Consider the following 25,790-nt stretch of genomic DNA (forward strand, 5'->3'; position numbering starts at 1 on the left):
GTAAAAGGTCACAAATTATTCGAAGACTGACAAAATTTGCTCCAGCAATTTTGAGCATCTCCACAAAATCGACTTTTAGAAAATGATTCGAAAATCACATTTCTTTCGAGATAGAGGATAATAGTCTTCTGCAATGTTGTAGAGCAGTAAATTTCCTATAGGAATATGCTCATTATAAATCGTTTAAGTTTTCTCAGAACTCGTGAAAGAATTAAATATTCGTTTTGATAAGGGTTGCCCCAGTCTCCCCTATATTTAACCTTTTTTCTTTATGCCCTAGGTAGACTTATGCCCTAGACATACTTACGACCTAAGCCGTTGACGGCTTAGTGGAAAATGATGGAAATGCACTTTAACCATTATTTCTAACACAATTACGCTAGCCGTCTCTAGGCTAATATTCAGGTCTGTCAAGGCCCTTACGGCTTAAACCGAGAGACGAATTAGTGCGAAATTAATGGAAATGTGTAGTCTAATCATTCATGGTGTGTCCAACAGGGGGCTTCGTGCTTTCCGAAAACATGTTTTTTAAATGTTCTTTTTTTTTTAAATAGAACAAAGTTCAATCCCTTTATATAAGGAGTAAAAAACTAGCTGAAAACTTAAGATCGATAACTTAGACGAGTTTTATCTTTGACATTTTGATATCATACTGATTGATATGTCTAACTGATAAAAATGAATATGTAGAAGTAGAATTTAAAGTGATATCACATGGAATTTTGGTATCATTACTGGTGTCTCTCTAGATAAACTTTTAATGTTGTAAACAAAATATCTTTGTATTGTTCTTATTTTATTGTTGTATTTGTAAATAATTGTGAATTGTCTTATATTATTTCTTACTGTCAGACCTATGAAAGATAAACCACTACCTTATATAATGTCTGGGAAACGTAAGAACAGATTTTCCAAACAAAAATCAATATTATCTACATTCTCTAGCTACAATTTACAATACAATCAAAATAGTGAAAAATTACAGTGAAAACATGACATCCATTTACATATTCCAAATTCACCCTTTGAACTTTACACGCTTGATTGATTTACACAAGCATGAAGCTAAAATGCAACAAAAGAAAATGGAGGAAATTGAAAGTGTCTCTCAGGTGAGATCAAGAGGGTGTAAGGAGTTAATTTAACGTATTGAAAGAGGAACTGACGTAGACTCACACAGGTATAAAATAAGATATTTATTTGAAAACTCTGTGGTGGCTTAAGTGGAACAATTCCAAAGGATGTGGCTGTGATATGATTGCAACGTTCTTCGTAATCTTTGCTCTGGTGCGCGCATTGGGTCGATTAGGAGTGAGACGCGAGGGACGTGGGGCTATGATGCCCCCCGTAGATGTGCCCCAGTCGCCTACGGCGGCCTTAGCAACTCACTGTAGTCCCCTGACCGAGACGACGTCGTCCTCGTCATCTCTGTCAACGGCTGCAAGTGGTCAAACGGCGGCGCGACGTCAGTCATCTGTGACAACGGTGGCACGAACAATACGCCAACAAAGTACTGGTTCGGACGCTCAATTTTCGCGTAGTGATTCTACCGTAACGACAGCCAGTGGCGCGACACTGTCGTTTTCGCGTCGCGGTGATTCAACGGCGTCAACGGTGTCTACAAGTGGGGCCTCGGAGGTCCTTTTGCCGCCCGATGGGCGACGAAGCTCAGAGGGAGCTCGCGTAGCAGGCAATAGACGTTCCAGCGGACGTATCCGACGGTACGCACCTAGAACCGTGGCGGCTCCTGGTGGACGCCGCCGAACCACCGGAAGGTATCATTCACATTAATTTTCAATCCTTTAATGCCAATTTAATTAAAAATTTAATCTTTGCAAAAAGTTTAAATATTTATGGTTCCGGCACACCTTTTAGATAAGTAAAATTTCATAAAATCAAAATTTGCATCCCTTAATAGCTTTGCATATGTCTATCCTATTCCCTCGCACTTCAAATTCGTTTGAGCTAAATTGAAGTTGTTGTGATGTTTAAAATAAGAAGAAGAGTGCAAAAGAGTGAGATAGACATATCCAATAGTTTTGAGAAAGAAAGGGATGCGAATTTCGACTTTATGAAATTTTCCTGATCTAAAAGGTGTGCCGGAGCCATTATATTTAAAATTGGCACTTTAAAATAGGAATAATCGACATATGGTAATGAAAACCTGACCTTACTCTAAGTATGATGCCTGATGACCAATGCCCGACGACCAGTTAATATAAGTCCTATAATTTTTTTGTTACAAGTATTGCTATGAACAATTTTCAGCTGACTTGTATAGGGGAGAGTGTCCATGCTTCGTACAATCCCAAGATTCGTAATGAATATATTTTTTTTATGTTTATGAATAAATGTGACTCCGCAATATATTTAAAAAAAAAAAATTGGGCAGATTCTTATAGTTTTCAAAATATGAGTGCAGTGAATCGTATTTATTGAGTAACATGGGAAAAATTTAGTCATTGTGAACCTTTGGTTGGAACGTACGAAGCATGAACTCTTCCCTATATTTTATATCAACGTAATCTATTTTAAAGATAAATTATAAGAAAGTAGTTTGTCTTCATCAAGAGGCTCTTCAAGTTTTTGTTCAAACGATTAAGAATTTACCTTAAGTTCTTTCTCTGATCAATAAAAAAAATTATCAAAATCGTGATTTCACTGACTTAAACAACTACCTTGTTTCTCAAAAGTCGTAAAGAAAATGTTTATAATTGGATTACAGTTTTATACTGTTATCTTTGTTCATTTACAATAATATTTAATTTTCTTGTATTTTGGTAATATATAATAGGAATGAAACACATCGACAGCTCAGAATATAAAACGAATAAGTCCCGAATGACCAACTTTAAAGGAGAGCGTTAATAATTAGTTACGGAATAACTTTAATTAATTAAGTTAAATAATAACTTTACGGAAAGTTAATAATAACCTTTCCAGTATAATATGTACAGAGAAGGTAAAGAGTGTCAAGAAGTACCCGAAAAGCGAAAAAACAAATTTTCCAAAAAAAAAATCAACTTATTCGACTTATATTCTGACTAGTCGATATAAGTTTTATTTAAAACAATTTACTGCGCTTTCTCTAAGTAAGTGAAAATTTATTTAGAAATATTACCTACTTAATTTACTCTACCGTAAAACTACAAAGCTCATTATGAGTTCATCATAATGATCAAGTTAAGATTAATATAGGGGAAAGTGCTCTCCCTTCGAATGTTCATGCCTTCGAATAATGTGAATTTCTTTCGTTTTTCGTAAAAGATTTACACTAAATTATCACGGATTTATTAACAATTGATGAAAAGCCAACTAATATTTAATAGATATGTGTAAATCTCTTAGGAAAACTAAAAGAAAATTCACATTATTCGAAGGCATAAACGTTCGAAGGGATAGTACTTTCCCCTAAGTTTCTATAAATGAATAGTTTGTATAATATAATATTTTAAATGAAATTGCATCAATGTGAAAAATAAAATTATGAAAGTTTATTTGCGTAAATGGATTTCTTGACAGAATTTGCTTCTTCGGTGGTTTGAGAAAGTGTAAATAGACATTCCAGAAAGCACTTTGAGGAAATGAGATCTAAACCACAAATACAATGACATACCAAACCATTGTCCAAAGAGTTAAGCTCATTCTCTGTGGACATTTTCAGTCGTTTCCATTTTGGAGCTTTTACCCAAAGCTCTGCATATACAAATAGTATGTATATTTAGACGCAATTTGGAGTTTGCATAGGCAAATGTTTATCACTAGAAATCTCTGCAATTTTTTATGAGTGAATAAATTTGGTACGAACACAAGGAAAATTACATATTGTTTGGAATCCAAATAATGCGTAGAGATGAAAACTCTTGTACAGTACACATCTTATGCAAATAACGAATGTGAATATTATTAAAATAAATAGTACGTGACGCTTGAACCACAAAAACATGCACGTTTTCCAATTTTCAATGGAAATTACAATAGAATTGTATCACCAAATAAACAGGATAGGCAAAAAAAACGTGGACAATAAAATAAAAATACAGAATATAATCCAATCATCTTTCTATTTATTTCATATTAAGAGCTTCTAAAAGATTATGGTTAATAATATAAAAAGAAAAAAAAAAGTTCTATACAGTTCATGATAAATGCGTGCTTAAATGTACGTGAGGGTTCTTGCTTTTCGCGATTTCCTAATTAAAATGAAGTAAACTCTTGAGTGAGGTTTTATGAAATAAAGTAACTCTCGATGAACCACGTGACGACCACAATTTAGATGTGAATTGCACCCAAATGCCAATTACACGATATTTTATTGGAGAGTGAGCAATTAAATGAGAAAATCCACCACTTTTCATCAAACATTTCTTCCCATCAAACAATTCCATGTACACGTACGTAATTGACTAGTCATCAGTCATCACTGAGATACTATCAATTGCAAAAGCGTCGTGATGCTAAAGATGGTGACGCTGGGGACAATACTTTGAGAAAAACTTAAACTTCTCAGTTCAATTTGCTACCCTAATGTTACTGATATTGTACATTTCTTATTGTGTTTTTAAACTACCGATTTTTATCAGTTTTAAACATTTCAATTAAAAATTAATTTGTTCCGAATTTCGATACTTTCTTTACTATTTTTAGAATTATTCAAATTTTAAAAAACTCTTGAAACTGCTATAAAAAAATTTGAAACTCTTATCATTCCCTAAAGAATTTTTCATTTTTTTTTACTTACTTTTTACTCTTGGAACTAGTTCTCCAAATAAAGTCGAGTAAAGAAATTGCTTCACTTAGACAGACAGTGACTTAAAAGTGATCGATTTTTCGCTATTTGAGTCTTTAAAAACCATCATTGACAAAAATACTAATTTTACATTTCCCCGGGAGGTAACTTTTGAAAAACTGAGCTTTCAACAAAATTAATCATCCGCACAGTTTGATACATTTTTCATCTCTTTTAGTATGTAAAAGCGAAAAACGAAGTGAATGGGCTTCCAACTGTGCTTCCCACACTAAAAAAAAAACACTTCACTTATCTTGCATATACAAATAACATGTGTGGAAAAAAATGTGAATAAAAATATATTGCGATCTGATTCAATAAGATTTTGTGCGACTCAACTAAACAGGGAATTTTCCATTTCAGGAAAATAAACCAGTTTTCGATGAAAGTATACAGAATGTTTATTTATTTATTTTTATATTACACGACTCATCTTAGAAAATATTTTTCATGATATTTTTCTCAATTCTACAATGAAACAGAAATATTCTATTTATTATCAAAAATAAATATTTTTTTTTCTGTGTTAACAACTAAAGATACTTTACATCCAAAAACATAAATGCAAAATTTTTCATCATTTTTAAAGGCCACAACTTAAGATAATTTAAGTATAAAAGCAATAAATATACACGGAAAAAATATTAATATACAAAAAATATCAATATGAAATAAAAATATTGCATTTCAAACTTAGGACTTCTGTGCTTATATGCAAATATGCCAAAATTTGGCACACTTACCCTAATGTTTTATTATCTGATAGTATTTATTGCGCTCCGTGAAATGAAAAGCTAATTGGAAAAACCAACTTTTACTTTGTGAATTTCTTTTATTTTGTCAATTTAAGAGCAAACTATTATTGTGGCAATCCTATATACCTAAAAGCAAATTCATACAGTTTTATATCGATTAATGTTTATTATGTTATTAAGGTATCATAATGGACATTATTATATAATGTCCTGTAGTTACTAATCTCTTAAGTTATAATTACTATAGTATATACACATAATATATTAATATGTGTCATTTGATATTTAAAATAACTATTTTTGCAATAAATAAATATCACAAAAATCATCAGTTCAATTGCTGGTACAAATAATTAGGTTTATTATGTACTTGTATGTTGTATATTAACTGGCAATAGTTATATCTTCATTTTCGTTGAAATGAGTCCGATATGTATCCAATTTTCCACAATTTAGGTTTATTTATTTGGGTCCAAATAATATATGTGAATGTTTATATTGATTTATTGTAAAATTGCATAATTCCAGTAGACCTTTGGTAATTGGAAATTCAACAGGTTCAATCAGAAACATAAATTAATTTCACCAAAGAGAATCGTCTATGTAGTTTGTGATGTATAAATTATGTTGGGATTGACACAGAAGAAAAGCTCCAGCATCAATATCATTAATTAGTGGTGGAAGGCAACAGGAGAATCTCAGACACTACACGCATAGCTAATAGAATCTGGGTTGAAAATGGGTGGTTCCCTGGATTCTTCAATGTAATTAAATAGTGCGGCGTGTTTTCATATATTTCTCAAATTAGCAGAACACATGAATTTCCACTAAAATTTCCCACTTTCATCTTCTTCATTGCGTTCCCTCTATTTACGGAATGATATTGAATAGAAAAATTTTATTTGGAAACTTCACAATTTAAATATAAAATGCATAGAATTATGTGGATGGAAATGTATTTGGCTCAGATAGCTTCTTTTTCCACTGATATAGAGGAGAAATATCATCGGAAAATTGCTGATTGCATCAACGTGAGAGGATATTGTTGCATAAAATGCAGTATAGCATGAAGCTTCTTGTACACACATCTTAAGGATGATTTAATGCTTTACTCTTCAGCTTCTATAAAACTAAATCTTAAACATACATTATTCATAAGAATACTTTTAGAATCTATCTATGGATTTTTCTTATCCCTCTTTCTTCAGTATTTTTAGTTATAGAAAGATATAGTGAAAATATGAATTTTGTAATATCTCTTGCGAAGAATATTTTTAAAGTGATATTTATTTTGAAAAGCAAGATTTCTGTGGAAATATTTTAGAATAAAGCCGACACTTAGGCCTAAAAGCCTTGAAGATCAGGAGAAATATTATTTTGTAGAGTTCTAAAAACACAAATTCAACGATATTTTAGTAAAATTACTGGGACAATCAATTACCGCCGCATAATTTCACAAAACCTCCAACATATTTATCACTTAGGCAAAGGGTATGCAAGAAAGCTTATATAAAAGTCATTTAGAGATTACTTTCCAATACGGTCCACAGAAGCTGAGTTTGTAAAGAATCTTATTGTTAGATACAAGATCTTAAACAAATGATATCATAATTATCATATGGTACTAATTTGGCTATAAGTAAGCTCCACCCCAAATAATAATAGACCACACCTCCTACAAACGTAACGGTTAAGTAAATGTTGTCGTCGGATGATTGAAGTTTGTATGTTGTGTCCATCCAGGAGGGGAATTCTGTAACACTCTGGCAATGCCATGTGACAAATTGGGTTCGAATCTTAGGAGAGCTTTTTCGAAAATGCGATTCTGTAGCCGTGACATTGCCATTTCAGCTCACGTGGCATTGTCAGAAGTCACATATTTGAGATTTCTGGCAATTCAAATGACAATAAATTTTGTTAAATAAATCAACCAAGACGTATAGTATTTTCATAAAATCATCATGTAAAGGAATTTCATTAAAAATTCAATGAATTGCATTTTCGAACTCATATGATATGACAAAAAAAGCTTGAATGGCATTGTCACTGAAAGCCTCCCACCAAACACAAAAATCCCCAAAGTCAACGAAACCCAAAAATCACTGACACGCTCAACCAATGAGGAAGCCACGGAGCGTGTCGAAAGCTCTGGTAGAAGAGTTAAGTTTTTGATCGCGGGTTGAAAACTCCAACAGTTGTATGCGAAGCCTGAAAGCCTTCCCTAACTTTAAATCGGGTAACTAATACTTCTAAACTATAAACCTTCGTGATGATGTATTTTCTTTAATTATTTTAAAGATTATAATGTTTGCAAATCCAGAAAGCAGAAGAGAAATAATGTTTTCATTCATCCACAACATGAATTTATTAACATAACCCAACATTTGATATTTTAAACTCAATCATGTCGTTCGAATTTGAGAGATTAAGATTTAATATACTTTACTGCGTTTCCTGTTCGAGTTACAAAGTGTCTCGTGTGTCCACTTTGTCAGTCTTCATTTTGCTGTGAGAAAAAAAAAACAAAGGAACAAGGCTCTTTTATAAAAGTGTTCCCTTCAAATCCTCTTTACATTACCAAGTATTTTTCTTGCAGTAAAGATGTTCAAATTGCATCCAGTGAGCCTATGCCCTAGACACACTTATGACTTAATCCAAAAGACAGATTAATCAGAAACTGGTGGAAATGTATTATGATGATCATTATTTTGATTATAATTACATCAAGCCGTCTCTTGGCTTAAGTCGTAACTGTGTCTAGTGCATTAGTTCCCATATGGAATGTTTTGCCAACATTATTATTATTTTTATTATTACGTTTTTTCAGCCTCGAGCCTTGAAATTTCCGGTTTGTCACTTTTTGGTCCAGGTTCCCTATATACAGGGGGTCCAGGGATTATGCATATTTTCAAAACCGAAGAAAATCGCGCAAAATGGCTAGATGCATACAGAAAATTTGCATAACCCCGGGAGATTTATTTCGAACAAGTTACAGAAACGCCGTAAAATAAGGTAAAGTGCCCTCGACTCGACCAGTAGTGGGCCAATTTTTGACTGTTTGATGGTCAATTTCTATGAAAATGTCACTGTTTCGTATTTATGGAATAATTGACCTATTAATGTTAGATCATACGCCAAATATTGAATAAATTGAATAAATAACTCTTCCAATCGAATTGAGGAACCGGTCGACTTGAGGGCACTTTACCTTATGCAAGATATATTTGGCGCCAATTTCTCAGTTTTTTTTTCAGCTCCAAGGGTTCATAGAAGTTGATTTCAAATTTACCGTCAAAAAATTGCTTACATTTAGGGGGTATTTCAAAAATGATATCAGGAATTAGCTCCTAGTCGTAGGCAAGGATGCATAGATAATGTTTGCATAATCCGCATAATCCCATTTATGCATAATACCAATATGCATAATCCCGGGACCACCTGTATAATAACCTTTTATACATTACATACACTATTATTAAGCTATAACTTTTCCTTTAACACAAATTCTACTTAAAATCCTATTTGAGAAAAATCAACAAACTTGAATTATCCCATCATATTTTATTCTCGCAAAACACCCATCAGTTTCATCACTGTTTTGAAGGGTTTCATCTTTCTTTTCCAACATTATTCCTTTCTCGAAAACTTCCTGATCGATATCATTGGTTCCCATAATGTTTATTGTGGTGAATGAGATGACGTAGATGGATTCTTTGTGGTATGACTCTTCGACAAGGGAAATGAACTTTTCCATTGTTATTGTCAATGGTCGAGAGGAAGAGGAAAGAGCAAAAAGGGGGGACATTAGATAAGGAGTGGAGATTGATTAGCTTGTCAAATGAATGCAAAAGTGCAATTAAAGTTGACATTTCACTCAATAAATAAAATTGATGAATATTGTGAGATAAATTGAATGGATTATAATTATTTTTTGTGTTACTTTAGCTCATAGAATTTTTTTTTCGTTTCTGTCTTTGCAGTTTTGATGTGGAAAATGGCCAAGGTGCACGATCACCCCTGGAGGGTGGATCACCCAGTGCGGGACTGGTCCTGCAGAATTTACCACAGCGACGTGAATCCTTCCTGTATCGATCCGATTCGGACTTTGAGATGTCACCAAAATCCATGTCGCGCAATTCGAGCATTGCGAGCGAGAGGTAAAGCTATTTTTCTTCTATATCTTTTCCGGACAAGATATTGTGCGTTCAGGATAATAAAAAAAAAGAGAGAAGCCTGGATGTATAGAGAATAAATCTTTAGGGAATAATATTTGAAAAGTAAATATTTGTGAACGTGATATGACGAAAGAAATCTTCGTCAGGCACAGAGACACAATTTTCCATTCAACCACCGCACTTTATGAAACATTTTTTCTCCTCTCCTTTGGAATTGTGACGAGAGATAGAACTTTCCTTTCGTATAATGTTTCTGATACAGTCTCTCTCATCTTTTTCAACCTCTCAGGAACATACAGGACAAAGTAGTAAATTATTATGTGTGTGGTACAACAACAAGAACAAAAAAAAATGCTGGACAGAAACTTTCTCTTTCAATCCTTTTTCCGAGCTTTTCAGAGAGCTTTAGTAATATCATGATAGAGGAAGTAAATACTGTGATCTCTCTAACTTCTTTCATGTGTATTCTAACAATTAGAACTCCCTTTTAAAGTCTGTTTTAAATGTCGAAAGAGAAAAGTTTGTCAAATTTCTGCTTCATAATCATTATCAACAATTTGTGTCTCTCTCTTTGCCTACCCCTTTCTCTATTTTCACATCACTCTTGCAGATTAATTAAACTTGCAACCTTGGGATGCAAAAGTTAACCCAAGGATCAATGGAAAGAAGATGATTTTTTTTTTTTGATAAAATTGCAAATGTTTTTGAGATTAAGAAAAAAAACACGCAATGAATTTGTAGATGAACAAAAAAAAAATATAGAAAAAAAAGAATTAAACATTAAGACAAAGACACGATATATAATTTCAGGTTCAAAGAAACAGAGCCGCCAGTTTTAATGGAAAGAGCGTACGTATTTTGATTTTGATTTCATCTCTCATTATTTTTCCATTGCGTTTCTTGTTTATGCTCAAACAATTAAAGTTCCTCCTAAAACAATGACTTTTGTACAGCAAATAGGAGCCAATTAATTAGCAATTTTTTTTTTTCAACTTAATTCAAATTGAATCTGGTTTTTTTCTGCTCCTAGTTTTCACTCACATTCTGCACACAACATTCTATATTTGTTCACGTATTTTACTTTGACTGCATCGAATATTATGCCTTTTCTTTCACAAACACAAGTATTTTTCTTTTTTTTCTGTTTTCTAGCATTTTTTTTCTTCAATTTTTATTTTAGCAATTCACACAAAAATAGCTTTATTTCACTACAGAAGACCACAAAGGATGTTTTTTTGTTGCGTCACTTTTTATTGAAGTTCTTTGCTACCATTTCTTTTTTTTTTTTGTTTTTGTTCTAATTCATGCCTCTGAATACAGTTCAATGCATTTTGTTCATTTCCACAAACACAAACGCACCCGAAACCCCAAAAAAAAAACAATCTCAATCAGTACATTTTGAAGTGAATCGAAAATCAACCAGGGGAAATTGCAATATTTGAAAAACACAGCGAAGCTAATAATTTTCAATAGAACTCTTTCAGTGTTGTTTTTTTAAAAAGCTTTTTTACCTATCTCTTTCGCCCAGTTTTTTGTAGAGATATTTTCTTTATGTGCTTTTCTTGTTGTGTAAAATGCACTAGAAAACGATTTGTTCTCTATTCTTTGTTGTTAAATTCTATGTTGTTTTGCTAAATTTCGTAACACGCAATGAATAGAATTTTTTATCTTGCTCTTGCAATTGAGTTACAGTCATGTGCTTTTTCGCCAGGGAATCACTGAACTTGAGAGATAGACTCATTGTGGAAAGTGTAATCGATATTGGAAAACATACAGTCCCCACAAGATTTAATAGAACGTCATTTATTGACTTATTAACTCTTTGAGGACCAGTGAGTCAAAAACAAAAATTTAAAAAATATATATATTTGTGCATACAGTAGAACCCCGCTTATAGGCCATCGCTCTATAGTCCACAATTTATCGACCGTTGATTTCAAAACACTGATTTTAAGTTAGGTTATGTTTTTTTAGTACGCGACATGAAATGTTATCATAATTGTTTTAATATTTTTGGCAAGCTTTATAGTTGTGATAATTGTGATCCATAATGAAGAGAGCGAGGACAAGTAACACAATCGCAAAGAAAGTGGAAGTCGTCGAACGATTTCGATACTAAAAGTCGTTGATAATGTTAAAAAATGATATGGACTATAATGCGACCCTAGTGTCAAATCTGGAACCAAATATGGCCTATAGCGAGGCTCTACTGTACCAAATTCAATTTTTTATTACTTTTTTTTAGCCTTTAGAAAATATTTTATTGTTGATGGATGACCAACTTGTTCTTAAAGAAATGTTTAAGAACTGAAGAGTCCTACGTTATTCAGAGAAATATTATTTACAGAAAGATGGATAATACAATCCTTATATTAATTCAGCGTACTCGTATGTTAAAATTTTGACTTTAAGACGCAAAATTCAACGGATTCACGCATTTCTTTCTCCCCAAAATTCAATTCACAAACGAATTTATAAAAAAAAAATCTAGTAGCAAGCACTCTTAAGATTGTCTATAATAATCCCAGTTAAAGCAAGCTAATTATGGACTTATAACTCGTTTTATAGCACTATAGAATACAATGAAATAATTTTCCGTGTGGTTTCATAAGACCGCAGGTTCCTTGTGGCTCACAAGTATATTTCCCGTGGCCCATCACGTTCTGAGCTAGTTAAAGATGAAAATCTTTAAGAAATGGGTAGAAATATTCTATAACACTTTATCGCAATAACGGTGTATTACTAGGGTATCCTTCTCAAAGGATGATTTGTAGAGTAGGACTTTAGAAATATTTTCATAGAACAAACTAAGTTCATATCACTTTATATTTCTTATCCAGATATTTTTACTTAAATCCTTGAATATTCCTTAAATCCATGTAATGAATTGCATGTACGGATATCTCTCATATTCACAAATAATCTCTTTGAAAAAAAAACAGCTAGGGTCTCTGAAGGTTATGGGTTTCTAAAAGGTACCATTATCCAAAACAAAAATTGAATCAAAGAGTTTTGATTCTTAATTGGTGTGAATCATTCAAATAAGATGATGTAGAGATAGGTATATTCTTTTAGGAAAATCTTTCTTGTATTATGCTCTACAAATTATGTTCTGAGCTAAAATATTAGCTAAAATATACTAAAATTCCAGATTAATCGGATGAGTTTTTGGTTTTGACAGTTATTTGAAATGGCGGACAGAAACGTCAAATTAAGATGGCGACCACAACATCTTATACATCTCGGTCATTTTATTTTAAATTCCCATATAATTGGTTAATTTTTAACCACATACTTCTGTAATATAGCTTTAAAGAGACTACTTATATCCCATTTTAACATAAATCATGTGTTCCTAGAAAAACAATAATGAAAAAAAAGTATTTTAATAAAAAAATTCACAAAATCGAAATGGCTTATTCTATAGCCAGATAAATTTAAAATAGATTTGGGCGATTTACTACTCTGAAATCGATTTTGGAATTGCACCTTCAGATAAGGGACGTCAGGAATTTAATCAAATGTCTCACGGAAAATTGGTTTTATTAATAAAATCTGAACTAATGCACTGCATTCATGTGAGAACTAAATTGTAAAACGTAGTTAATCATTTTTAAAAATTCATTTGAATTGGTGCAACAATATGGTAATGACCTGACGATCCGGGTAACAATGTCGATCGCTGGTGCTCTTCCTCTATTTGCATTTCATTGACCTTTACTTAAACTACCAGTATCCTTTTGAGGATCCTTGTACCTTACGTGGTGCTTGACATATCCCTATATACTTTGACATTGTAAAGCGGATCGGCGAAGACTATCAATAAGTCCTAGAATCAATCATAGAATCAAGTCAAGTATTACGAACAGCAGAGTGCAAAGACACTTCCGGAGTGCAAAGTCACCCCTGAGTGGAGAGTTACTCGCAACAACGATACGCATAATGAGGCTGAAAGATATGTATAGGGGATAGAGCGCTACCTTCGGACGACTAAAGCTTTGAATATCTCATTTTTTCAATATGTTTTTAATAAACTTAGCCCATCATAATATTACATTTTAACAACTAGTCCAAAACCCTAAATTTCTTGAAAAATTCATAGATAGAATCCATAAGGATACATAGGAGAAAAATTGAGATGTCCGAAGCTTTAGTCGTCCGAAGATAGCACGATCTCTCCTATGACTAAAAGCTTATTTGCAGGGGGTCTCGGGATTACGCATATTAGAATTATTATGAATATATGATGGGATTATGCAAATACAGAGAGTTCCGCTTTGTAAAAATTTTTCGGGACCGAAATGAAGCCTGCGAATTAACTTCAGTGACACAGTAAAATTGCATATCTGCAGGAGATATCTTTGGGATAAGTTATGGAAACGCCATGATGTAGACAAGGAATTTTCAGCGCCAACGGTTAATTAGAATTATATTTCAAATTGATTTTAGGGGCATTTTTTTTTATAAATGAGCTCCCAATGGTAGGCAATTTATAACAAATTCCTTCAGTCCGTTTTCTCTCAAATCGGAACCATCTGTTCTGTACACTTATGCATATTTGCCTGCTATTGGAAGCTATTTTGTGAAATCATTTTTTTAAGCCCCCAAAATATATGCAATTTTGAACTGCACTTGCGGTAAATTTGAACTGCACTTTATGTGAACAGTTGGCACTCAAAATAGCCCAAAAATCGGCGCTAACAATATTTTGCATATTTTACGGCGTTTCTGTAACTTATTTAAAAGAAAACTCCTTAGGGTATGCAAGATTTCCTGGGATCCCCTGTAAATGTAACTTATCATATCGTCAGTTAAATCAGCATTTGTCGTAACTTCCTTTTGACAACTTTTCAGGAGACGAAATTTTCAGTTCAGTATTATTTTTCTTAAAAATGAGTCCCAAATGCAATATTTTTGAGTAAAAATAATAAAAGTGGCACTAATAAACTGTAAGTTAACTCGAGAAAATCTTTATAAAATTATTTAAAAGCTGAGATATTGAGAAATATTTTAGAAGAAACACAATAATATTTTATCGTAACTTCCACCGTTTATAAAGACGTAACTTACAATGTATGGAGATCTTGGAAGTTACGACAATTTTCAAAAACACATTATATCAATTTTAATTACTCTAGTGATAATGAGTACCTTTATTTCACGAAATTAGTCAATTAAACTGTGGTCTCTGCCCCTAAAAGCTTTTATTTCATAAATTTTATTTAATAAATTTTGTGCACCGCATCGCTTGTTTTGTTTTGAATTAATGACGGATGGGCAGGGATTTTTTCTCACTTTTTTCTCGCAAATATTGAATAAAAATGATTTCATGTTACACTATTCGCACTGTCTTTCGATATTTGGAAGAGTTTGTAAACGTTTTATTGAGAAATATTGCAATTTTGCTGCAAATTATAAGCCACGCAAGTGAGCAAAAGAACTTACGGCAAATGCTGATTATTGAAGATTTTGTATGGAATTTTGTCGTAACTTCCCCAAAACTGGAAGTTACGACAAATTCTGATAAATTTTTCTTAATTAAGGGCACTTACGATAATTTTTGTTTAAAATAATTTTTATTGGGCTTATAAAAGTTTCTTTTTCACAAGTGCGTTTAATAAACAAAATTACGCTGATTCCAAATATGTATATATCTCAAAATAGCAAAAATTAAGTTACGATAAATGCTGATTTATCTGACGATATAGCAGAAATTAGTCTGTAAATTACTTTTGTTGAAACTTTCGAAAGTCAATTGTCAGGGAATTTTTAGGCTTTTCAACGAAAACAAAATTTCATCAGTTCGCAATTTTTTGTACGATAGTGTACTTCCTTGCATTTGTTTCATGTACAATTGAAAATTACCAATAGGGTTCTCTGTTGCAATTTTGTTCAAGCTCAAATTCTTAACATGATGAAATTGTGAGGAAAATTTTATATCGTGAGAAGCTACATATACGGCGATTATCAGTGATTATTGATGCAATTCAATAGCTCAAGTGCTATGATTCTTCTCGAAGTGTAGTCAGTGTATCCCAAGAATTGTTTGCGAAGAGCATCGTGAGTTATTTTTTGTGCTTTTGGGAAAATTTTCTGAATTTTTTTCGTTCATTAGGAGAAAATGTTTTAAATTGTTGTATTCCTTTTTTTCTGTGCTTTTAATAGCGTGGTCAAGTGGCTAAATCATGGTTAGAACAAAGTGGAATTTCTGTGCGTTTTAAATGCGTATGATATAGATTTAGGGATTTTCTACCGTTGATTAATCGGTGGTGTGATAAATGATTTGTGTTCTTTTACTGAGTTATACCACAAAATTGCCAAAGTGGGGAACGTCAAGAGTAAATGTACAGATCCACAGATGATGTTTCTTCGGTAAATTCTTTTTTTCATGTTAAAATTTTATATTCAAGAGAAAAAAAATGATAGTTTAGGAAGAAAAAATATCAGATAAAATTGCAATATTCTACATACTAGTTGTTATTTTCTCCTAACATAAAATTACCCTTGTGATATTAAATTCATTAGGAGTAAAAAAAAATTGCCTTGTTCACCTGTTATTTTTTCTCGATTTTTCTCTCTCAATCATTTCACGCGATTTAGATTAGTTTTTTTTCTAAATCTAGAAAAATGTATTTTTTTTTAAATTAATTTCTAGTTTGTTGGCTGTGAAGTTTAATTGTGTGGAAAAATGCTTCCTCCTACACAAATGTCCAATAAATTCTCGTGTCATTGGAATTACCTTTTGGTCTTGCCAAAAAAATTTCTTGTGATCGGAAAAACTTTCCTAACCCCATGCCTGAGTAATTTTACTTTTGCTGCTTATTTGGTAATTAGAGGAGAAGTTCGAAACTCATAAATCTCCATTTGGGCTTTGGATTTTCACAAGGCAATTTGTAAATTCTGGTGCTTTGTTTTCTTGGCTTTATTATACTCACATAACACAGCAATACACATATGTTACACCACTTCTTAGAATGTTCTTTATTGCTTTCTGTGTTTGTTGGCATTATGTCTTTTTCTCACCTCTCTGTCTCTCTCAAAGCTCTATGGATTCTTTTTCCCAGGGAAACTGAAGGAAAAAAAAAACACAATTTCCACTTGATTTCTTAACAAAACACCAACACACCATGCCATCCAGCGTATTTTAATATATTCTTAAAGTTTGTTTTAATATTTTTCTTTGCAATGTTAGTCATTTTTAATTGCCATCAAGACAAGTTTTAAGCGATTAAAATAATATTTTATAATTTGCTATTAGAGATATGCAGTTCTAGCGGTTATATAGTGATAAATAAAATGAGAGCAAGAATATTAATCATTAGAATTAGTTTTGCTTTAATACAGAAATTAATTGATTTTCCTTAATTGACTTTTGCGTAATTGCACATATAATACAGACACGTTCAAGAATTCTTATTGCAGAAGTTTTCCTTGCTGCAAGGAAGAGCAAGGAGAAATACTAAAGTATTTTCTACCTCTCAAGAAACTTCTCATTATAAAATATTGAAGAAAACCATAGTGAAAAGAAAATTCTAAAGAGTGTTTCTATCATAAGAGTAAATTCACGCAATAAGAATTTTTGTATGGTTCTGTGGCACCAAAAAAAAAAGTATAAGCTGAGCAAGAAACATTCCCCCTTCTGGTATTTTGGTGGTGAAACAGGAAATGAGGCAACAATTGGGCAGAGACCTTCAGACCAAGGGGGAGTGTGAAAGATCAATAAAATTCTTCCTTAACAAAGTCTCGAAGTGTTAAAGCTCAGGCACAAATTGCTCCATTTGATTTAACTAATGGGGGCCTCCCCTTAATTCTTTCAGTCATGGCGAAGATCTGATAGTGACACCATTTGCTCAGATTCTGGCAAGTCTTCGATCTGTACGGATTAATTTTCTCAATTTAACAAATGTCAACACGAGCAAGTAAGTTAGAAAACAAATTACTATAAAATATACTTAAAATGCATTAGTTTCTGTACAAGCCAATAGAATATTTAAGAAAAAGAAAACTTTTTTAGTGGCTAGTGCCTCTTCTTTTCCAAGAATGGGTAAACTTCCGTTTATTGTAACTTTTTTTTTAGGTTTATTGCAGGGAGGTAGTATTTTATAACTTGAGTCAATTTCAGTTATAATAAAGTTTATGGCAAACCTTTATGAGTTATGGTTAAATAAAGTAGAAATGGCATAACTTTACTATGCATTCTTGATTCTATTTTTGTTGAATGGAGATAGTATTTGACCTCTCCACCAAGAAATTCCTCCAAGTTATGTTCTTTTAGGAGATATGAATTAATTAAAATAGTTTTTGGGCTTTAATTCTTCTGAAGTGAAACACTGTAAAGTCAAACTGTGTTATCACACTTGCACATTAAAATTTTAATATGATTCACATTAATTGTCACTGGTGAGAGTCCAAATGTGTAATTTGTGTGTTTGAATCATTTTGTATTCAAAATTTGATCTATTTGTTGATAAAAAGGTAGACTTGGCCCGCAAAATTTGATATAAATTGATTTATAGCATTAATGCGAAAAATTAATGCAATTTTCTCTTTAATTTTTTAATGTGAAAGATATTTATGCTTTAGGTAAATTTAAACTTATTTTTACAGGCCAAGTCCACTTCTTTATCAGTAAATAGAAAAACCCCAAATATTAGGTGACTCAAAGACACAAATAACATATTTGGACGCTCACGAGCGACAATTAATGTGAATCACATTAAAATTTTAATGTGCAAGTGTGATAACGCCGTTAGACATTCTAAAATTTACGAGACAATTAGAATTTTCAAAGCATACATTATTTTAGGTGTTTAATTTCTTATTGGGAAAATAATTTATGGGTAGTGTCTCCCGAAAATTTCAAGGCGCTATCTCTAATCGCTAGGTCTTTATGATCTCACAACGAATAGGGATACGACTAGATGAAGCAAAATCTGAGAATTACTTCTCGATTGATATTTTGTCTTTAAGGCCATCCCTCTATAAACTGCCCACGCCCCTTTAATTAGCTATTTTGACTTACAATCGCAATCTCTATTATTTTTCAATATTAATTTTTAATTCTCGCCAAAATTCTCTCTCAAAATGTCAAAAATATTAAATTATGATTTTTTTTTTAAATTATAGTAAACGAAAATCGCAAATTGTTAATTTTAAATTATTTACACAAATACCGATTGGATAAAGTATTCTAAGAAAATGAAATGTTACCTCTCTGCAAAATTGTCCAAGTTACACTAAAACGAATAAGTCTCCAATAATATATTGTATAGCCTCTAACATTTTCCATGAAGATGGCCTTTAATTGCTTTTGCAATTATAGATCGAAACGCCAATCAAATGCCCCATTGCCGAAGCCATTGGTGCCCGGAGATGAGGCATATATTCGATTGGCCCATGACACAATGGAGGAGCTGGACTGGTGTCTGGATCAACTGGAGACCATTCAGACTCACCGAAGTGTCTCGGATATGGCATCGCTGAAGGTAAGACAATTTGTGCTTTTCTCACAGTAAATCCCATGATTTTCAATTAATCATCCACATTATCCTCATTATTCTAGTTCAAGAGAATGCTGAACAAGGAGTTGTCACACTTCAGTGAATCCAGTCGATCCGGCAATCAAATTTCCGAATACATCTGTTCGACGTTTTTGGGTAAGTTACAAGACTCTCCACAGGCAGAGACATTTCGCTTAATTTTCACAATGTGAACATCATCTCTTGTTCTTTAGTGAAAATATATCATTAAGTATTCTAGAAGCGTCTCAAGTAAATCGTTCTGTTCTATTTAATTGATTAAAAATTTACACTTTACACACTACCACTTTTAGTACCTATATATCCATTATATTCTGCGTAAAACATTATCCAAATGTAATTAAATATTTAATGTTGTAAAATATTTCAGTTCTATCACACGCTCTGATGTGACTGGTAAAAGTTTTGAAAGCTTTTAACCTGTATCCAATCAAAGAACACGGTGGAAGTAAAATATTGAATCGCTTTAAATATTTAATTACACTTGGATAAGGCTTAAATTTATGATTTCTGAATTACAATGAATTACTTAAACACCTGAAATTACCAGAGCGAAAAGCTTAAAATTAGTAGTGGAGACTGGGGCAAAAAGTCACAAACTTAAAATTTGAAAATTCAATATCTTCCAAGATAAAAGAGATAGCGGCTTAAATTTTTTTCCATAGATGGCCTCCATAGACCTTCTTCAGAGTCGTAAGTTTCTTAGAATTCGCACAATGATTTCAGAAAATAAAAAATATTGAAATTTTTAGCCCTATTTTTAAAATGTTTTCCTTATAGCAGATATCAATTTTGACCTATCTTATTTTACAAAATTGATGCACTGGTAAATATTTCCTAAATGATTTGGACTCTTTGAATACGAAACCACTATCTATTTTAGAATTTTACTAAGATTTTTTTCTCCAGAAATCCTTTTATTAAAAATGGCCACTTGGGGCAAAAAGTAACAAAAGGTATGGAGCAAAAAGTAACAAAGACCGAAGTAATTTCTGATGTCTCACAGCGAAAAGAAATGTCATTATCATGTTTCGCCGGTTTTTGTTTGCATTGGTTAAACGATTTGCAGTCTTTTGAGTGTTTTTTCTAAAATAGCTTGAAAAGCACTTTTCTCGTTCAGATAGAGAAAACTGTGTTTTAAAAAGGTGTAGAGGAATAAATTTTCTATAAAAATATGTCACCTAGCTATTTTTTTTAATTTACGAAAGCTCGTAATAAAGCAAATCAAATGTGATAACATCCCATACCTGGTACTATTTGCCCCATCGTTTTTGAGAATGGTCACAAAATTACCTTTTAGAAAATAGCTCGATAAATGTATTTCCTTACAAAATAGAGGAAAATGGCTTTGACAGAGTTATAGAGCGGTAAATTTCCTATAAAACTGTGCTAATTAGAAATTTTGGAGGTGCTCGGGTAGCTTGTAAAAAAATAAAATATCCATTTTGTGACTTTTTGCCCCAGTCTCCCCTATTATTCAGTTGAGTAGAAAAAAATCAAGAAATTTGTCGTAATATTTATTGCATAATTCCTTACGATAAATTTGAAAATGTCAAAATGGCCCATTCCCATCTCCCCATTTCGATTATTGTAACACTTGAAAAGCTCAAGAGGAAAAACTTGGTTGAAAATCTTTCTTTCCAATTACTATATCATTGTGTAAAGTTTTCCACTTGGAGAAAAAATTGAGAAGTTCCTTTTCCTTATAGAAACGTCCTGACAATTGTTCTGGAAGAAAAAGCAAATTAGAAGATTTTTAGAATTATGAAAGGTGAATAAATTTCAAGATGACTTTTAATTATTGTAGAAATGGAACAGAGTTTCAAGATGGAGCCTGTTGAATCCAATGGCCATTGAATTTCTGCTATATACAATTTCTCATTACAATAAAAGCTCTATTGTTGTGATGGTCGTGATAATCCTAAAAGCTCATAAGATGGAGGATGCACAAAAGTTCCTCTCGTGAGAAAATTTCTTTTATTTTCAGTCGACATTCTTCCTCATAAAATATCTCTATTCGTAGAAAATACCTCATGTCTTGTCTTCTTTTAAATGTATGGCTTTAATGGTGGATTTGCATATATTGCAATTAAGCTTAAGGCCATAAAATGTATAAGGAAACGGAAGAAGTTATTTCGCCACAACACATAAAACTTTATAATTTCTCAGATGGAGAGAAGATTGTATAAGGAAGACCAGTGGAAAGTTGGATTTAACTAAGTGCATATAGTGTAATACGAAAAGTTTATAGGAGTGCTAGAAAAACTCTAGTGAGTCGGATGTATGGTAATGCAAAATTCGTAAATTATACAACACAGCGAGAATATATAATATATTTAAGGGCTTTAAGGGTAAATCCAAATTAAGTCTTTAACGATTCTAAAATAACTCTTAGATGAACATTCATGTTTTCAGATGAGATTTGTCTAATAATACTGGTTTTTAAATAAGAAAATATGCTTTTATATTCATAAAAGAGATGGAAAAGAGTCTCAGCTTTGCAGAATGCTCGAACTCACGGTCAGAGGTCTTTTTGAAATTTTTTTTCGCATGATCTTTTGGTGCTTATCATAAGAGCATTTTAAAATCAAAAATCGGTAAAAAAAAAATGCACATTTTAGAAGCCATTTAAGAGCCAACGGACACAATAAAAATATAAATACTCGACATACTAGTCATTTCTGGATATTTTACCGATTTATTACTGATTTCAAGCCCTTTCCGAAAAAATCCAAATTTAAACAAATCGGTTGAAAAGTACGTCCCCTAGACTGGTTAAATTTTGTCCTACAAAAATTCAAGATGTAGGGCTATTTTTTAGGACATAGGTATGTTCGGACAAAATTGTCACCTGGACCACTTCCAAAACAAATTCAAGAATAAAAGAAATTGTAAAAACCGTTTTCGAAATAAACAGAAAAAAATGATCGGCACTATAAACTGATCTTGAAGCATGATCAGTGCAATTAGCGTAATCAGCGCGATCATGGAAATAGATCAGCAAAATCAGCCGATTAGCTTATCTAACATCTACGGTTAACTCGGTGACCATATTTGTTCGCGCCTAGGTTTTTAGTTTCGAAAGATCCTTAATGGGGGTAGACGATAGAGTAGTTTCACCAATGTATTACTTTCTAAAATTCATATTTTTGTGACAATAAATAACTAACTAGAAATTGAGCTGTGTGTCTTTAGACAGAAAATACTCAAGAGAAACTAACGAGACGTAGTTAGTTAGGAACAAATATTGAATTAAAAATTCAAATCAGTTCAAACCGGTTATGAAATACATTCCAATTCAAAAAAATAAATAAATAAATAAATAAACTGCTTTACTAATGACTAATTGATGGAACAGTTTCATACAAACATGATCTTGGATATAATAATTTATTAAGATTATCAATTTTTATCTGAGAATAGTCAATATGCAAGTGGTAAGGGAGACTGGGGCAAAAAGTTACAAATCGAGAAATTCAAAATTCAATATCTTCCAAGGTAAAAAAGATAGCGGCTCAAATTTTTTTCTATAGATAGCCTCCACAGACCTTCTTCAATGTCGTAAGTTTCTTAGAATTCGAATAAGGAATTTAGAAAATAAAAAATATCGAAATTTTATGCCCTATTTTTGAAATATTTTCCTTGCAGAAGATAACAATTATTACCTACTTATTTTCCAAAATTGATGCACTGGTGAATATTTTCTAAATAATTTGGATATTTTGAAAATGAATCCGCTATCTATTTTAGAATTTCACAAAAGTTCTGTTCTCCAGAAATCCTTTTGTTAAAAATGGCCACTTGGGGTAAAAAGTAACAAAAGGTATGGAGCAAAAAATAACAAAAAAGCGAAGCAATTTCTGATGTCTCACAGCGAAAAGAAATGTCATTATCATGTCTCGCCGCGTGTTGTTTGCATTAGTCAAACGATTTGCAGTCTTTTGTGTGTTTTTTTTCTAAAATAGCTTGAAAAGTGCTTTTCTCGTTTTCTCACTTTTCTCGCAGAGAAAACGGTGTTTTAGAAAGGTGTAGATGAATAAATTTTCTTTGAAAATATGTCCTCTAGGTATTTTTTCAAATTTAAGGAATCAAAGCAAATCAAAATATGATAATACCCCATGTCTGTTACTATTTGCCCCAGCATTTTTGAGAATAGTCACAAAATTACCTTTTAGAAATTGGCTCAATAAATGTATTTCCTTACAAAATAGAGGAAAATTACTTTCACAAAGTTGTAGAACGGTAAATTTCCTATAAAACTGCGCTAATTAGAAATTTTTGAAGCGTTCGAGTAGCTTGTAAAAAAAATAAAATATCGTTTTGTGACTTTTTGCCCCAGTCTCTCCTAATGTCTGATGGTGAGCTATCATTAACATAATTTTAAACGAAAAATTCGTGGAATTTCAAGAATTTCTTCAAATAGCTACTGAAGAAGACACGATACAATGTTTGAAAACTCCGGAAACTTGAGTATTTTTATTTTTGGATTAAGCCATCCGACTGAAAGAAAAATTTGCCCTGAAATAGCAAAATATGCAATTGAAGCAATCGGCTTATCAAACTAAAAGATTGAGTTTGAACTTAATATATGAATTCTATATTTTCGTAAATTTTCATTAAGAAACCTCAAAAATCAACAGTTTGGGGCTGTTTGTTTGATTATGTAGAAAAGAAATAATGAAAATATGTTGTTTTTAGTCACCATGACCCATGTGATCTAGTAAGGCTTTCTCGCCTGAAGTATACATTCAAATGTTAATAACTTTAAAAAATAAAATTTTTGAGACTTTGAAAGTGTTTTTACGTGGAATTCTTTTTACACGGTTGAGTAATGTAGTTCTTTGATGAAATGCCTATTTTAAAACCAATATTTTTAGCTGAGATTCTTTACAATCTCAGCTTTTGCGGTCACAGGTGAAATGCGACCTCGTCAGATCGGCCCCAAATTTTGGATATACACATTTTGACACTCATAGATCACCAATATCATATGCGCCAAAAATCGATTTTCGTGGACGTCCCGTCCCGTCCGTCCGTCCGTCCGTCGTATAACCACCGTCGTATAACCACTTCTGGAGAGAGAACGGAAAGAGATATCGACAAGCGGTTTTCGGCAAAGGTTAAATGTCGATGGGCGGCTAGAAGTTGCTGATGTCAGACCCCCCACCCACCCCCACCCCCTTCCGCCATTTTGGAACACCCCCAAAATTTGTTTTCTGAATAACTCAGCCCCTATGGCATGGATCCATCTCAAATTTTAGTATGTTATAGCTGGGCCTAAGAGCTTTTGATTAAAAAAACTTAAGCCCTCCCGACCCGACCCCCCTGACCCTAGCTAGTACTCTGAGAAAAATAGTTTGCAAAAGGATGTCAAAAGTTGGTCGTCACTCCATGTAATTAACCAAAAAATTTAATTTTATCCATTTCGATGGTTGAGAACAATTTACTCGACGCGATTTTTTACCCCCAAATTCAATTCACAATCGAATTTTCGAGCATTCCGAGTTTCACGCATTTCGAGGTCACCTGTAAAGAATCTCAGCTACCATAAGCTTATCTGGGCTTATCACTGGTCATTTTTGGAATAATTCCCTGTGGGACTTTTTTTTTCGTTTCGTATTCAAAACATGTTTTCGTACTCAAAAATTTTGATCTAGATTATTTCTCCCAAGACCAATATAAAATATTCGTCGCTTAAAGCAATTTAACTCATTCCTGTAAGTATAATATTTTTTTAAGCGATATTTTCTTACCCTCCATATATTTAAATTCCTGTACGGAAAACTTTATTGCAGAAAACTTTCTTAATTATTCATGTACTTTCAAACGAGAGTTATAGCATTCATTTTCTTTTTGTTATACTTTTAGTAAACCTCCCATACGGCAATCTTGATCAAAGATTACTTGTATATTAAGATTTTAGTGCTAGAAACACGAGAGGTTTTTAGAGAAATCTTAGACGATTATCATCAGATGAAACTCCAACCCTAGAAAATTCATTTGAAATTCACATAAGGGAACAAATATGAATTATACTATATATTCCACCTTACTTGAAAATGCTAATTTACCTCGATTTCCTTTGAGTGCCATATACACAAATGTAACACCCTTAACACTGTTGTGAGGTTTTGAAATTAAATTGCACATTGTTTGAGATAATCCTCCACAACTTCCATCTGTTTCGACATTTATTTCTGCGAAAAGAGAGAAAAAGTAGTATGCCTCAACGTGCAGTCAACAAGCTTCACTTGAATGATAATTGTGTAGCAAGATGGAAAAGTTAAAATTATGATTTTCTACAAGCTCTTTTACTTGAGTTTTTTCCACCCTCTTTTCTTTCATCTTCCCTCAAGCAACAACTTTGTGTCCTACATTTTTGCCTTTTTTGTCAGAGATTTCTCTTAAACGGGGAGCAGGATTATTTTAGCGCCTTCGTGTGTTGCCACAAATGAGATATTTTATCCTCTTTGTCCAAGAAAATTGTGAAAGCTTAAGTACAACTCTTATTTTTCTCAAAGGGGATTTATCA

At 32.4% G+C, this 25,790-nt stretch overlaps 1 protein-coding gene across 10 annotated transcripts in view; it reads left to right on the forward strand.

Moving 5' to 3' along the window:
- LOC129807444 (cAMP-specific 3',5'-cyclic phosphodiesterase) overlaps window positions 1-25,790 on the forward strand; it is a 378,877-nt gene that overhangs the window by 316,572 nt on the left and 36,515 nt on the right. For 4 of the 10 annotated variants that reach the window (XM_055856714.1, XM_055856713.1, XM_055856712.1 and 1 more), the window contains 5 exons: window positions 9,525-9,701; window positions 10,530-10,568; window positions 17,537-17,638; window positions 19,042-19,204; window positions 19,282-19,375. In XM_055856714.1, coding sequence (XP_055712689.1) covers window positions 9,525-9,701; window positions 10,530-10,568; window positions 17,537-17,638; window positions 19,042-19,204; window positions 19,282-19,375 — 575 coding nt within the window. Of the gene's footprint in view, window positions 1-520; window positions 1,776-9,524; window positions 9,702-10,529; window positions 10,569-15,751; window positions 16,092-17,536; window positions 17,639-19,041; window positions 19,205-19,281; window positions 19,376-25,790 lie in introns of those variants that run through there. The other 6 variants (XM_055856716.1, XM_055856715.1, XM_055856708.1 and 3 more) reach the window with 4 other exon arrangements.

The sequence above is a fragment of the Phlebotomus papatasi genome, chromosome 3, assembly GCF_024763615.1.
Source record: "Phlebotomus papatasi isolate M1 chromosome 3, Ppap_2.1, whole genome shotgun sequence".
Lineage (NCBI taxonomy): Eukaryota > Metazoa > Arthropoda > Insecta > Diptera > Psychodidae > Phlebotomus > Phlebotomus papatasi.